General features: G+C 46.4%; 1 protein-coding gene across 1 annotated transcript in view; it reads left to right on the top strand.

Annotated features, from left to right (window-relative positions):
* The window catches only part of LOC133111929 (protogenin A-like), a 36,326-nt gene extending 22,974 nt beyond the window's left edge, over positions 1 to 13,352 (top strand). Inside the window, exons 10-19 of the mRNA XM_061222568.1 lie at positions 1,144 to 1,332; positions 7,705 to 7,800; positions 8,098 to 8,284; positions 8,697 to 8,824; positions 9,538 to 9,708; positions 10,884 to 11,066; positions 11,812 to 11,935; positions 12,113 to 12,239; positions 12,479 to 12,592; positions 12,954 to 13,352. Of these exons, the coding sequence (XP_061078552.1) occupies positions 1,144 to 1,332; positions 7,705 to 7,800; positions 8,098 to 8,284; positions 8,697 to 8,824; positions 9,538 to 9,708; positions 10,884 to 11,066; positions 11,812 to 11,935; positions 12,113 to 12,239; positions 12,479 to 12,592; positions 12,954 to 13,352 (1,718 nt within the window). The remainder of the gene's footprint in view (positions 1 to 1,143; positions 1,333 to 7,704; positions 7,801 to 8,097; positions 8,285 to 8,696; positions 8,825 to 9,537; positions 9,709 to 10,883; positions 11,067 to 11,811; positions 11,936 to 12,112; positions 12,240 to 12,478; positions 12,593 to 12,953) is intronic.
* The last annotated feature ends 676 nt before the right edge of the window (positions 13,353 to 14,028 follow it).

The following is a 14,028-nucleotide window of genomic DNA, read 5'->3' as shown; positions in this document are numbered from 1 at the left end:
CTGGGTGAACTGGTCTTAAGGTCAGGCTGGTATAATGTGACCTGCTGTATAGTCAATGGAAATTGAACTCATCATTAGTTAAACCGAATGAATCAATTAGCAGGCCTGTGTCTTTGGCCCAGATGTCTTTAAGTGATTCTCTCCTTAACCTGAAATCATTCCTTTTCAAATTGCTCCTGTGTGTTGGATACACACGGTAGAATAACTTCTGTTGATTTCCTTGGATGTATAAGAACGAAAGAAAGAATTGAAAACTCTTAACGGAATGCAGTTAGCCTGTGTGACACAAAATGACCGCTGCAAGCGTTAATGGACACTTGCGGTGAAAAAAGAGGCTGTGAATTGAATCTGCATAATGGAGGTGAACTGGCCCTTTCACACACAATGGTGTGGCCTACGCGTCAGGGTGGGGGTGAGATACCAGAGGGAAATCCTGCTGTTGTTGGGGGGAGGTGGGGGAAGGGGGTTTGCTGAGTAATGTTGCCTCATTCAAAGAAACCTCAAGCGTTTGATTATTGATTTCCTCCATTCCTTCCTCACACATGAAAAATCACAGCTCTTCTCTGCATCGGGTGCCATCTGAACCAGAGCTGAATGTTTTATCCCCTGTGCATGAATCTCTTAGTCCCCAAACATGAAATGCAGCCGGCCGCACACGTTTGCTTCATGCTCATCCTCTTCTGAACGTCCCTCAGAAAGGCCCAAAAGAAGAGGAACAGGGAGTTGCACCCACGCCTCCCTGTTCCTCCACGTCGAGGAGAGGAGAAGAGTAAATAAACGTGAAACGTACACTCCATTAGAGCGGACCCAGCTTTTAACCTTTGGTCCCCAGATGTTATCAGTGCTCCTAACTCTTCTGACCGTTCTCTTCACACTGAACACCCCTTCCTCACCCCCACGCAAGTATTCAAACAGGCTTCATTGGCACAATGGCCGAAATCTAGTGTTGCCAAAGCATTTTGGAAAATAAATATATAATCAACCTCACGCAAGGATTCAACAGGCTTTATTGGCACAATGGGCAAAATCTAATATTGCCAAAGCATTTTGGAAAATAAAAATATGAAACCAACCCCCTGCCATTCATAACGCAGTTCCCATAAAAATACCCGTTCCTGTGCTCCTCTCCCTGCCTGTCTGCAGTGCCCCTGGCCCCTGAGCTTCAGCTGGAGCCCCTGAACTGCACCACCATCGTGGCCCGCTGGAAGCCCTCCCCGGGCAACTCCGCCACCATCCAGGGCTACCGGCTCTTCTACCGGGAGGAGGGGGAGCCGGAGAGCGCTCCCACCCAGCTCCCCCCGCAGCGAGCCCAGCACGTCATGGGCGGCCTAGGTGAGTGCCCGCTGTCCGCGCGGAGAAGATGCTCCCATGATGCTTTGCAACCAGCCTAGGGGATGTCCGATGTAGCCATTAAAGTTTCCGAAAGAGTGTTTTCAAAGGGATACAGCGAGAGATCAGACACATTACAGGAAACGGATACCGACGGGATCGTAAACGCATCCTAAATGTGCGTGCACGTGCGAGAGAGATTTTTCTCAGCTATTTATACATCATATAAATGCCAGATTTTCCATGTGTTTTGAGTGCTAATTAAGGACTGAGAATAGCACAACCGTTTATCCATTCCAAGCCGTGAGCAATTTTCAGAAATCAATGTCTGTTTTACAAGGGCAGTGCTCACCCCCCCCCCATCTTGACCAGTATTTGTCTTTTTCAAAGAGCAAAAAGGCTGTGGTTTTAGTGAGGACAGTAAGAAAGAGTGGCACCGTCGGAGCTATTGACAGGCAGGCTCAGGAGTGATTCATTGGCACGTCTTTCATGTGCGCTGGTTTTGCCCGTCCCTGGGGGCCCGTGTTCTGGGTAAACAGGAGTCGATCGGCCCCCCACACCCCCAGCCTCCTCCCTGCTCCTGCACTGTGACCTTTAGACCACTGCGTGCCACCCCCACCCCATCTTCTGAAAGGGAGGGGGACCAGATAGCAGTGGGGGAAGCTGTGCAAGCATGCATTGTTGTCTTCTGAGCAGATACTTCTGGCAGTGTGTGTGTGTATATGTGTGTATATGTGTATGTATATGTGTGTGTATATATGTGTGTGTGTGTGTGTGTGTGTGTGTATGTGTATATATGTGTATGTGTGTCGTTGTGGGTGGGTTTGTGTGTGTCGGTTTGTGTGGTGTGGGGGTGGGTGGGGTTAAGGAAATCCCACACCCACACCACTGGAGTGGACAACTGACCATCTGTGGCTGGAGGATCAGCCAGGTGGCCAGCAGCTGACATTTAACTCAGGGTGCTGGAGGGACACTGGTCAGTCTGAAGCTGAATCACAACACACTTACAAGCTGTACTTATTTATTGAATGTATTTGTATCAGCAAATTTATTTGCAAGTGAAAGGGTCTCTGAGGTTTTCTAAGCAGGTAGTCCAGTAATTCACAAGGCCCAGTGGCGTATAAGCACTCTAAATTGGTTATGAGACTAAATTCTCCAAAAAACTTGCTGAATTGGGGGTTGCAGTGTAAAGTAGTTCTCCTGGACAGTAAATGAAGTGCTGAAGAGCAGTGTGTGTGTGTGTGTGTGTGTGTGTGTGTGTGCGTGTGTGTGTGCCCTTAGGGCAGAAGCGTGTGGTCTGTGGTGCTCACATGCAGTGACTCCCTGACTCTGTGGGAATCAGTAAGAAGGAGGCTGTTCTCCACCTGAGATCCAGTCCTGCTCTTGCCAACACTTTGTTCGCTTCCCCCCAGTCATTGAGCTGATCGCAGAACAGAAAGAAATGCATGCTGATTCGTCTCCTTTTCAAAGTTCTGTTATAAGAATTTTAAAAGCCATGACAATATTAATGTTCTTTTTTTCAACAGTATGTCTTCATATCTCCAGTATGTCATCTCCACAAAATCAGGCTCATTAAGAAGGATTTGTAACATTATTAAACTGGGTCCTTTCACCAGTTCAGGTTTAGCAACATCTGCCTGTATATTATTGAGGAGTCAGGCTTGGTTTGACCTTGTACAAGTACAACGTTATAAGTAGGCACATTTTCAGATTTTTTGAGTAAGTAGAATTACGTGCATGACTTATGTCTGTTAATATACCACATTGATGAGCACAGCCTTCAATAAGTCACATGACTGTGTGAGGTCAGACTGGTCAGCACCGTATTTTGCCAAGCAACTGACCTGAACATAGATAATCACATGTCCCGTTGAAAACGGTTAATCCAGGTAGTGAGCCATAAAATATCTTGCTGTTATAAAATACCATGCCCTCCCCCCCCCTTCCCGACCCACTGTAATATGGTAATAACTGAAAGCAGTACAGTTGAAATGTACCTATTCACGTTAAGGTGTCTACTTTGAGATGGAGACCGCCATTGCAAAACGTCACATCTTAATTTATGAGCAACTCCCAGCTTTCCACCTTAATCCCTTTCACTGGGCTGTCTGAATTCCTTCGCTCCAAAATGTGCTCTGAGTCTTTACTTTCTTTAGGCTCAATTCAAGACAATGGATGCAATTAAAATGTAAATAAGGCTTAATTTTAAATGAGCAGCAATGTGCCTGTGTCCATAAAAATGGTGTGATTAACCGGAACACAAACTCTTGACATTACATTGTTTAATCGTTAGTTGGCATCAAGAGATGACTTCAACCTCTCCAGCAGCTGTGCAGTCATCTCTTTATTTTCTGTTGAACATGAGAAGTGCTCTTTTTCCAATTGTGTTCCACTAGACAGAGGTTTCAGCTCTTAAGCATGCAGAGAGAAATGGCCCTAGTATATTCAGAGGGGTAGTGACTCGATGATGAATGCTTGCCTTTAACCTCATACTGGCCAAAGCAACCAGACTTAAGTACTTAATAATTTTTTAGGGTAAAACACGAGAGGTAAAACATGTAAAACTTTGATACTATTTAGCTTTTAGGCAAACTAAGCAGAAGGTACCCTTTAGTGGTAGGAGAAGGCGAGCATTTCTGGGCTGGCCTGCTTGTGTTTGTTATGTTACTGTATGTTATGTGTCCTCATACTTTAGGGTCATGTCTGAATCTTCACACTTGCCTCCTACTGAGTATACAACTTGTAAATGACTTATATACTCAATAGTAGACAAGTGCGCTGTGAGAGACAACACAGCCTAGGTCTTCCAGTGAACAAAATGGCCTCTTCAGCGAAAGTGTGATTTGCGTGATCCAGTTAAAATGTTGCCTTCCTATAGTCTAGATGGAGAAAAGGAGATTTAAAGTGGGCAGAGAAGCATATTGTTTATGCCTCTGTTCATGGGGCATGTTTTGGTGTGTGCTTGCCTTTGTGTGCATACCCACATGTCTCTGAATGCATACAATGCTTACATGGTAGTGCGTGCGTGATCATGTGTGCATGTGCACCTGTATCTGTATCTCTATATACATGTATGTGTGTGTGGTTGTGTGCTCAACAGTATCTGTATGTCTAAGTCTGTGTGTAGGATTGTATGTGTGTGAGTGAGAATGTGTGTGTGTGTGTGTGTGTGTGTGTGTGTGTGTGTGAGTAAGACAGAGAGAGCCCTCCTCCCTCAGTAATATATTCTGCGGTGTGGGTCAGTGTAGGAGGTGACATTTATGACCCTGGTTCTGCCCCTTCTTGCTGTGGCCCGGGGCCTCTCACAGGGCTGAACAAAGCAGTCAGGTCCTGCCGAGTCCACACATGGGCCATAAAAATCAGGTGACCACAAACAGCTCAAGAATTTCACCTCAGATACGAACTGGCCAACTAATTTATAGTTTGGACAAGGCGATTAGCATTTTGCCTGAAGGTTACCCTTCTTTTTTTGGTTCTTGTTAGGGTACTATTATTAAAGTAAAGATTTTTTGAAACTGCCATCATTTATCTTTAAAATGATCATTGTTCAACTATTATACCAGGATATTTTTATTTTAAGTCTTACATTTATCACGGTGTGCTGCTACAGTCAAAACTAGTTTTTGGTCCTGAAGACCCATATCAATCACAGCCTATTACATTACAGTTGAAACATTTGAAACATGTTTGGTTAAAACTGTATTTATGCCCAAAGCACAGCCAACTGTATGAACTCATCTTTTAAGATAACGTATAGTTTGCCAGGAGGGTTGTGAGCGGTGACATTGTCAGCCACACCCGGACGTTCTGAGTGCCTTATTTTAGCCGTTGCTTTGTTTAACTGAAATGCGTCTTCCTGCCGTCATTAGCCGTATGTGCCATCTCCCTTTTAGCAGCGTTTTTTGGTTCCACTGCTCCCCCCCCCCCCCAGCCCATCCCGAAGCAGGATTTAGCTTGCCAGGATTTCAGGGTCAGAGGTCGGGGCCCAGATGTCATGCCCTCCCCGCTCTCCCTGCCCCTGTGCTGAATAATTACAGCGGGACCATTGTGCCACGGAGCTGGACAGAGGGGCCCCCGGCCCCCACGCCATTCAGCTGGACACTGGGGCAGAGCGACAGCCCCGGGGAGTGACCAGGGCCAGGCTGACCGCCAGTCGAGGGGTGGTCAGCAGGCCTGGTGGCTCCAGCCTCGCTCCCTCTGTCTCGCCTCTCCTGTCTTAGCAAGCCCCAGCCCGTTACCCTGCCTTTTTAAAGAGTGGGATTATCTTCTCCCCCCTTCTATGTTAAATACCGCCATCCCATTTAGGGAAAGTGTTGGCACCTTAAAGTTATTCACCTGGTGGTGGGATCTATTTTTTTTGCAGCATTCAATTTTAGCCATTAACCTCGCTGCCCAAGAAAAGTCTTATTAAATGTAGTAAGTTAGATTTGTCTTTTTTTTCCCCCGGCCTTTTGTTCTCATCTTCGCTCAGTAGGGCTGAGGGTGAGGCTTGGGGTGAGAAGGCACTGAACACAGAGGGGGAAAAAAGACCCCCAACTCATATTGCACATCCGTGACCCCGGATTCTTTTTGAGTTTTATCTGGGCCTGACCTTCTGGCCCCAGACTGGCTCCACTGAAGCTCCTCAGGCCTCTAATTCCAGGAGCTGAGCACCCCCCACCCAGCGCTCTCCACAATGCTAACCTCACCCCTAGGCTTACCCCACCCCCAACCACCGCTCTCTACAACGCTAACCTCACCCCCACCTCGACACTCTTCTCAAACCCAGAGGAGAATCGCTTCCCCAAAAAATCCTAGCTCTGGCTTAAACACTTTACAAATGGTTTTATGTGCGAGACAAAATCGGAGACTAACAACAAAACAGTAAATCAGAGATTTTTATTGATAAGGTTTATTATGCCAGTGAAAATTTCCCAATAAAGGTAATTAATTTGACTGTCATTGTAGGCCTCAATCAATGCACGCTTCTCCCTCTGGGTGTCTCTGCGCATAGCACATGGGCATAATCCATAGTCACTTAGGAAGGCATTGATGGTCCTGTAGTAAAATGAACGACCTCCTCCTTAACTCCCTCTGAGTAAATAATGGGAAGCGTGAGCCTTGTTTTTTGTCCTGTGACAATACTGTTCAAAATGAACATTTACCCAATAATGGACAAACCTTTGTATTTGACTGTGACCACCTTTGGTTTCTTTTACAGTTGATGGTGCACTCTTCTTGAATACAAGCACAAAAAATTTACTTTTATGCGAGGACACCAATTTCTGTTTTGCTAGGCTGTACTGTTTATTGCATATATATGTTTTACCCTGGAGGTCTTTAATATTTCTTACTTGTGTGTCACATTTTGGTTCAGAGTCCTGCCATAAGCCAACACCTCAACAGCACATGCAGAAGCAGTTTTGCAAATGTACCTTAGGGCACAACCTAGTGGTCACATGGAGTATTGCATTGATTTATTGGTTTCAAAAAGTAGTATTTTCTCTCAGTAATACATTTTAGTTTAACCTTTTCTAAGAACCTGCATTTGCCAATCCTGTCTAAATACATATGCACTTCATATCTCCTTTCCATATGGAAACAAATGCTACCAGGCTACATTGGTGGGGGGAATATATATTTTTGACCTTTGTTTTATTATGTATGTATCCAAATCAAAGGAGATGAGTCACTGGACAATATACCCATAGTCTTTCCAACCTGCAAAAATAAATGCTTGGTGTTTTTGCACATAGTAAGGAATGCAGAGGTAACACAAACAGTCTTACCAGATAGGATAGGCTAATAATCCACCCAGTGCATTGTTCATTCTGTTTATTCTCTGCCTGCCATACTGTGGCTGGGCTCACGTCAGGACAGAAATTGGATTTGCATACCTTCTTTTGTTCTGTGGGTTTCTCTCAGGCCAGTTGACCACTCCTTCTCTCTAAAGGCCATTGTCCTGTGACCTTAGACCTCCAGAAATGGCAGTGACCAGTGGTCAGCAGCCAGCAGGGCCCGGGCTGGGACCCCTTCTTTTCTCTCTTCTAATGGCTGTGTGACATTGACGGATATGCTGGGGACCCCAGCCAGGACAGGCAGTGACCAGGAGGACAGGGCCTCCGTAAACTCAGCATCTGTCGTAGCGCTCCCATTGGCCTGCCCCCTACTCCCACCCAGTCCCCAATCCCAGCCCCAGCCCCCTACCCCACCCCCAATCCGCAATCCACACAACCCCGAGCAAGACCTCACCTGTATTACTGTTATATGAGCTGAGCCGCAATGCTTCTTGTTGATAGTGCAATATGGGTCTTGTAGCAATGAGGAAATGTGTATGCTATCAGTCACTGTGAAACTCATTTTTGATTAAGTTGTTTTCTTTATTTTCTTTACAAGACCCAAGAAAGAAGTACCACGTGAAGCTCTTAGCCTATGGCTTTGCAGGAGAAGGTTACCAGGCAGACCAGACTGTCAGCACTCCTGGATGTGTCTGTAAGTGTGCTTGGACAGTACAACTACGTGTAGATCCATATTCAGTAAAAGTAAAAGTAAAATAAAATGCCTTTGTTTAGATTTTCTCTATTCGTTTTCCAAATAGTTTCAAGTTAGTATTAAAGGAAAACATTGACAATACTGACACAAAGGAAATCAATGTGCGTAATACAAAGAACACATTAAAAACATAATGATATTTCTGTCTCCTGTTTTTGTACATCTCCAATAAGCTGCCATCGTCTTTCTGTGCTGGAGAGTGAAAATGAAGGGCGTGTTGTGTTTGTTTGCTTCCAGCGGTTCGCGATCGTTTGGTGCCCCCGCCTCCTCCCCCGCATCACGTGTACGCTAAGGCCAACAGCTCGTCCACCGTGCACCTGCACTGGGGCCGCCCAGCCTTCACCACGGGCCAGACCGTCAATTACACCGTCCGCTGCAACCCCGTGGGCCTGCAGAACGCTTCCCTGGTGCTCTACCTGCAGACGTGAGTGTTGCCAGCGCTCACATTGACCGGGGCGCACCTTTCAATTCTATTCTGCTGTAACTGTGTCGGGCTTTTTACAGGGCCACTGTCACTAAGGCTTTACAGTGGAAATACAAAAAAGATTTAGGCCTGAGCTCCAAAATGTGATTGGGTTAAAATCTCCCCAGTGGAAATACTCCATATAGTAGCAATTCCCTGCACTAAGGCTGAACTGAGTACGATGGCAATATTTCTATCTTTTAGAGGTACAGGTTTACAAAAGCCCTGCATTTTCTTCCAAAATATTATTTCTTTAACATTGTGTTTAATATGATATCTGTTTATGTCCACAGTTATTCAGGTTTTGGGAATTACCCCTCTTGCAATTTGAAGTTGACATTTCTTGTTTGTTTGCATTTTCTGTTCTTTTCAGTTCTGAACAGAGCTTGCTGGTTCGTGACTTGGAACCCAACACTAGGTACGAGTTTGCGGTTCGTCTGCATGTGGACCAGCTCTCCAGCCCCTGGAGCCCAGTGGTGTATCAGAACACACTTCCCGAAGGTAAGAGGACATTCCAGTTTGTCTTCCACCCATGTAATGTACGTCCATGTGTTTATCTCTGTCTCCATCCTCCGATAATGACCTCATCTTTGCACAGCTTGTTATGTCTCCAAATATTCCCTTACATGTATGGGCAACATGTAAGGTGTCATTAACAACACATCTGTCTGAAAGCTGGTCTGTAAACACATTGCACATTGTACTTTTAACTTAATCTTAATTATTTGCCTATTCCCCAAAGCATTTTTGATGCTTGCCCATTTTAGTATTTTAAATGAAGAATGATTTAGCAAATTAGAGAATCTGTTCCAACCTGGGAGGGTTTCAAAGTCTTCCACCTTTGGCTGAAAATGACCTTGCAGATTGCTGATTGAATGACTATTGTGAAGGTTCATCCAGTTATGCGTATGTCCTGAGCACAGGTGGTGTACAGTATAATGAACACACCACTGTTGGTGTGCTGTATCCCAGCTATCAGATGCCTGTGTGCTGCCTTGCTGCTTAAGTCACATATTCCGAATGGTGACAGAGCTTTTCCTTAACAGAAAAAACTTTTTGTGTATATTGTAAATTGTATCCTGATCTCCCATGGTTCACCAAGAAGGAAGTGTGTTCCCTGATGTTCCCTGACGTCATAAATGTTGCAGGTGTGCCTGTACCTGGACCAGGAGCACTGTTGTAAATTGAGTTTACCTCCTGTCTGTCCCTCCCAGCCCCCAGCCAGGCACCATGGGGAGTGAAGGTATCCCTGATTGAGAACGACACGGCGCTGGTGTCCTGGAAGCAGCCTGAGGAGTCCAACATGGCCGTGACGCACTACACCATCCTGTACGCCTCCCGGAAGGCCTGGATCGCAGGGGAGTGGCAGGTGCTGCAGAGGGAAGGTAAGAGGGAGACCGAGACCATCCGCACCTCCTCCCCAGCCCCCTGCCCCCAGAACCCTGCCCCAACCCCCACCCCAGAGCCCCTGGCTCCTGCCCCAGCCCCCTCCTCCATCCCACTGCCCCAATGGAAATCAATACATCATCATTCTCACCATGGTGATGGCTCCTGCTGTCCTTTCTCTGAGTCTTCATTCTTCTGTTTTAATTCCTGTTTAGTAGTAGATAACCGCCTCCCCTTGTCTTTTCAATTAATAAATGGATTTTAATTCCACCTGGTTCTCTTTGAAACAAAAGGTTGCCGTGTAAAAGACTGAAAAGAACTTTAATGTGTTACCGTTGAATTGATATCTTTGGAAAGCTGATTATCTAGGGCTAATTAACAAGAGTGAATAGATAGTGGTAGATTTAAATGGGTTAATGTTCTGGGGGGTAGAAATCCATTCACTTTCATGGATATACAGGCTCAACTGCACACATTTCTGACTGCTAGACAGATCTGCTATTGACAATGATGCAGGGCAGTGTAAGTGTTTGTGGGCTGCCTGTGCTTCTGGAAGCTTCTTGCAGGGCAGTGTAAGCGTTTGTGGGCTGCCTTTTGTTCTGGAAGCTTCTTGCAGGGCAGTGTAAGCAGTTGTGGGCTGCCTGTGCTTGAGTGTAATTGATTGCAGATGAGTTCTGGAAATGTAAGGCATCCACAGTTTACTTGAAGCCACCATCAGGGAGGTCAAAAGGGAGGACATTTAAACCCCCCCTCCCACCTCTGTCTCAACCTCTGTCCACTGTAAATCAGGCAGTCTTCTCTGACAGCAACTGCTGACCCCTCACCCCTGACCCCTCACCCCCCTGCTCTTCCCTGGCAACACTGGCCACAAACAGCTCCTCAGATGCTTAAGGCCTTTTCTTCTCCGCGTGTCGTAAAACTCCAGATTTTCGGCTTTTTTTGTGTGGCTCAGCAGAGCCTGTGGAGGCGAGAACAAAAAGATGGGTGGAAAACATTACACTGACTATTGAGTATTCTTACCTAGACCGGGAGATGCGTGCATCTGAGAGATAAGTAAATTATCATAAGAGGTAAAAGTGTTTGTGGGTAGTAGAGTGTGGTTTGTTGGTCGGGTGGGGGAGGGGGGACAGATGTGCAGGACTCTGGGCCCTGACTTACACTCCCCCTGTTCCAGGCTCTGCCACCATGACGCTGTTGGAGAACCTACTCCCTGGGAGCATCTACCTGGTGAAGATCTCCGCGTCCAATCAGGTGGGAGACGGGCCCTTCTCCAAAGCCGTGGAGCTGGCTGTGGTTCCCGGAGGTTCCCAGTCCGGTCACCACCCCAGGCGGTCCGGTGGCTCGGCCGAAGCTAAAGGTGAGTGAATGACACTCAGGGTGTCAGACACGGGGGTTCCTGGGGGGTTCCTCTGTGTACAGGGCGGCCTGTAGCATAGTGGTTAAGGTACATGACTGGGACACGCAAGGTCGGTGGTTCTAATCCCAGTGTAGCCACAATAAGATCTGCACAGCCGTTGGGCTCTTGAGCAAGGTCCTTAACCCTGCATTGCTCCAGGGGAGGATTGTCTCCTGCTTAGTCTAATTAACTGTACGTCGCTCTGGATAAGAGCGTCTGCCAAATGCCAATAATGTAAGGTAATGTAATGTAATGTGCAGTGCTGGTGTTACTACAGCCACACGGTTCTCTAACCCACGGGCTACAGAGATACCGCACTCCTCCAGTTTCCATTTGCTGTGTCATATTGTGGGGCCTGTAGGGTGTTTTCATAGTCATGGGCTTATGGGAGTGCATCAGAAGATGTGCGCATGATTTACTTAAAGTGCTCCTTGCAGAGGATGTGGGTGAAAGTGGAAAGATTTGCTAAAATTGCTGATGGCAGATTGGGGAGAAAATGCATTCACAAAAACTGTATTGGCTAGTTCTTGCCATTTTCTCTTATCAAGGCTATTCATTTAGTTAAATTGCATCTTCCCTGGTTCATCACAAACTTATTTATGAATTGGTAAATTTACTTTCTCAGCTGTGGCTTAAGTCTTTCGTCATGGTGTAGAAGGAGTGTCTGAGGCAGTTCCTCCTGTAACCATGGATACCTGTTTTACAGCGTTCTCTGACGGCTTCTACCACATGGACCAGAAATCCATGACCGGTATCATCGTCGGAGTGTGCATCGCCCTGGCTTGCATTCTGCTGTGTGTCTTGATCCTTGTCCACAGAGGCAAAGCAAGGTATTACAAGGCTGTGCATGCACTGTGTGCTTGTAGATACGATCTTGAGGACATGTCACAAAGCTGTCCTTGATGTTTAGTGTTAGTTCAGTTATTAGTTCATTCATTCAGTATCTCAAGCATGTTGCTGATGTGTTTTTTGTTCTTTCCTTCTTCTCCTCGATCACGTGATTACAGGAAATCCTCCGCTACAAAGTCTGCCAGGCAGGCGAACGGTCAGGCCGTTCCTCTATCCGGTGGGAATCAGGCAGAGAACGCGGAGGCCATGATGCCAATGATCAGAAGCCACTTCATCGATACAAAGGTAGGATTTCCACTGTCTATATCTGAACACAGGCCACAATACTGATGCTGGTGTCCAGCATAAAGGGATCGGGCTGTGATGCCCGGTGGTTTAATGCCACAGGCTGTACTACACAGCCTGTTTACAGCTTGTGTTTTATTCAAAGATGTTCTGGAAATCACCATGAATAAATGGTAGGAAATAATCAATCTAAGCATTTTCAGACCCGCAGCATCATGGCAATGCATTCTGTTTTCCAGGGAGGGACCAGCCTGATCATCGACCACACCGGGCCGGTGATGCCCGGTAGTCCAGGCAGGAAGAAGTGGTGGCTCTGTGGCAAGGAGGAGAAGAAGGAGTCCAGGAGAGGCCAGGTAAGAGTCAGGGGCTGTGAAATAGAGACTGGTCTCGGGCAGGAGTACAGAGTGTACCTGGGTGAGCTTCCCACAGGGCTTCTCAAAGCCATTTACTGTCCGTGTGAACGGCACTTACATGTACATACGGTACAAACATAGTGGGAGCATATAGTGTAAAGCATTGAAAGGGATGGAAATATTGTCTATGAACCTGTGTGCACATGTGCCTTCATTTATTTATTTCATTGTAAAAGCCCAGACAAGCCCAGAGATGACGATAAAATATCTATAATACCTTGGTAAGCTTTCTTAATGTATTGATTCTGGTCAATTCTGCCATTGTAATCTATTCTTCCCTTTTGGACCTTCTCTCCGACAGGCTCAGAACAGGGCCCATAGTGCGTGCCCCTACCAGCGGGGAACCACAGCCGTGACGTACGACGACCAGCTGCCTTCTTCCCCAAACCAGACCACATCCTTGAAGGTCCTGTTCGGGCCCTTGGGGGACACCGAGGGTTCCCAGAACAGCGAGGGCAGCCACGAGACGGGCGACTCTGGGCGCTTCTCCCACGACGAGACCGAGATGACCAACCTGTCCTCCGGGCGTGACAGCCGGCGTGTTTCCCTGGGCGCAGAGGACAGCGGGACGTCAGGAGACAGCTCCAGCCCCCAGGAGGAGCAGCCGCACCTCGTCGTGGAGATGGGCGACTGTACAGAAACGCCCGGCCTTGCCCAAAACCAGGTCCCAGACCCGTCCCAACCTGCACTTCCTCTCTAACAGTGTGAGCCCCCCTCCCTGCCAGCAAGCCAAAAAAAAGGCAGGATTTCTGGAAAATTCTGGGTTCTGGGCCCTATGTTGTTTTTTTCCAGGAATTCTCCTTTTGTGAATGTGTTCCTTTTCTTTCTTTATCCTTTTATTTTATTTGTATGTGTGTGTTTGTTGAAAAAAAAATCTCACCCACCATGAATGTTTCAAAGATTGTCAGAAATGTGTAATGTGTCGGCTGCATCTCTGATGTTATTTAAGAGTATATCACTGGAGCGACGGGACCGTTTACCCCCCGCTCGCTGTTTATCTACCTCAGTTTACCTCACGGGAAACTCCAACTATATATTTGATAACTACTTATACCCGAGTTATGTAATGAAACCCTGCATTTGCATAACGGTCGATACTTCCTGATAGCAATAATTTGTGAATGTTAATTTAGTAGTGGTTTTATGTTTGTCCGTCTTTTTCGTTCTGAAGTAAGAGATTGTAAGGGTACAGCTTTGCTTAATTATACGTAGTTTCTTTTCATTTTTCATCACAGGTGAAATGGATGGTATATCAGCTCTTATAATAGAGGTTGTTAGCTGAGCCATTCTAAGAATATTCAAACCAATGAATACAATAATGTTTTGTTGTATGTCACCCTTTTAAGAGGTTGGATTTGTGGCTCAATTTCTCTCCT

This window comes from Conger conger, chromosome 15 (genome assembly GCF_963514075.1).
Source record: "Conger conger chromosome 15, fConCon1.1, whole genome shotgun sequence".
Taxonomy (NCBI): domain Eukaryota; kingdom Metazoa; phylum Chordata; class Actinopteri; order Anguilliformes; family Congridae; genus Conger; species Conger conger.
Note: the sequence above shows the minus strand (reverse complement) of the source record. Positions and strands in the feature narration are given on the sequence as shown.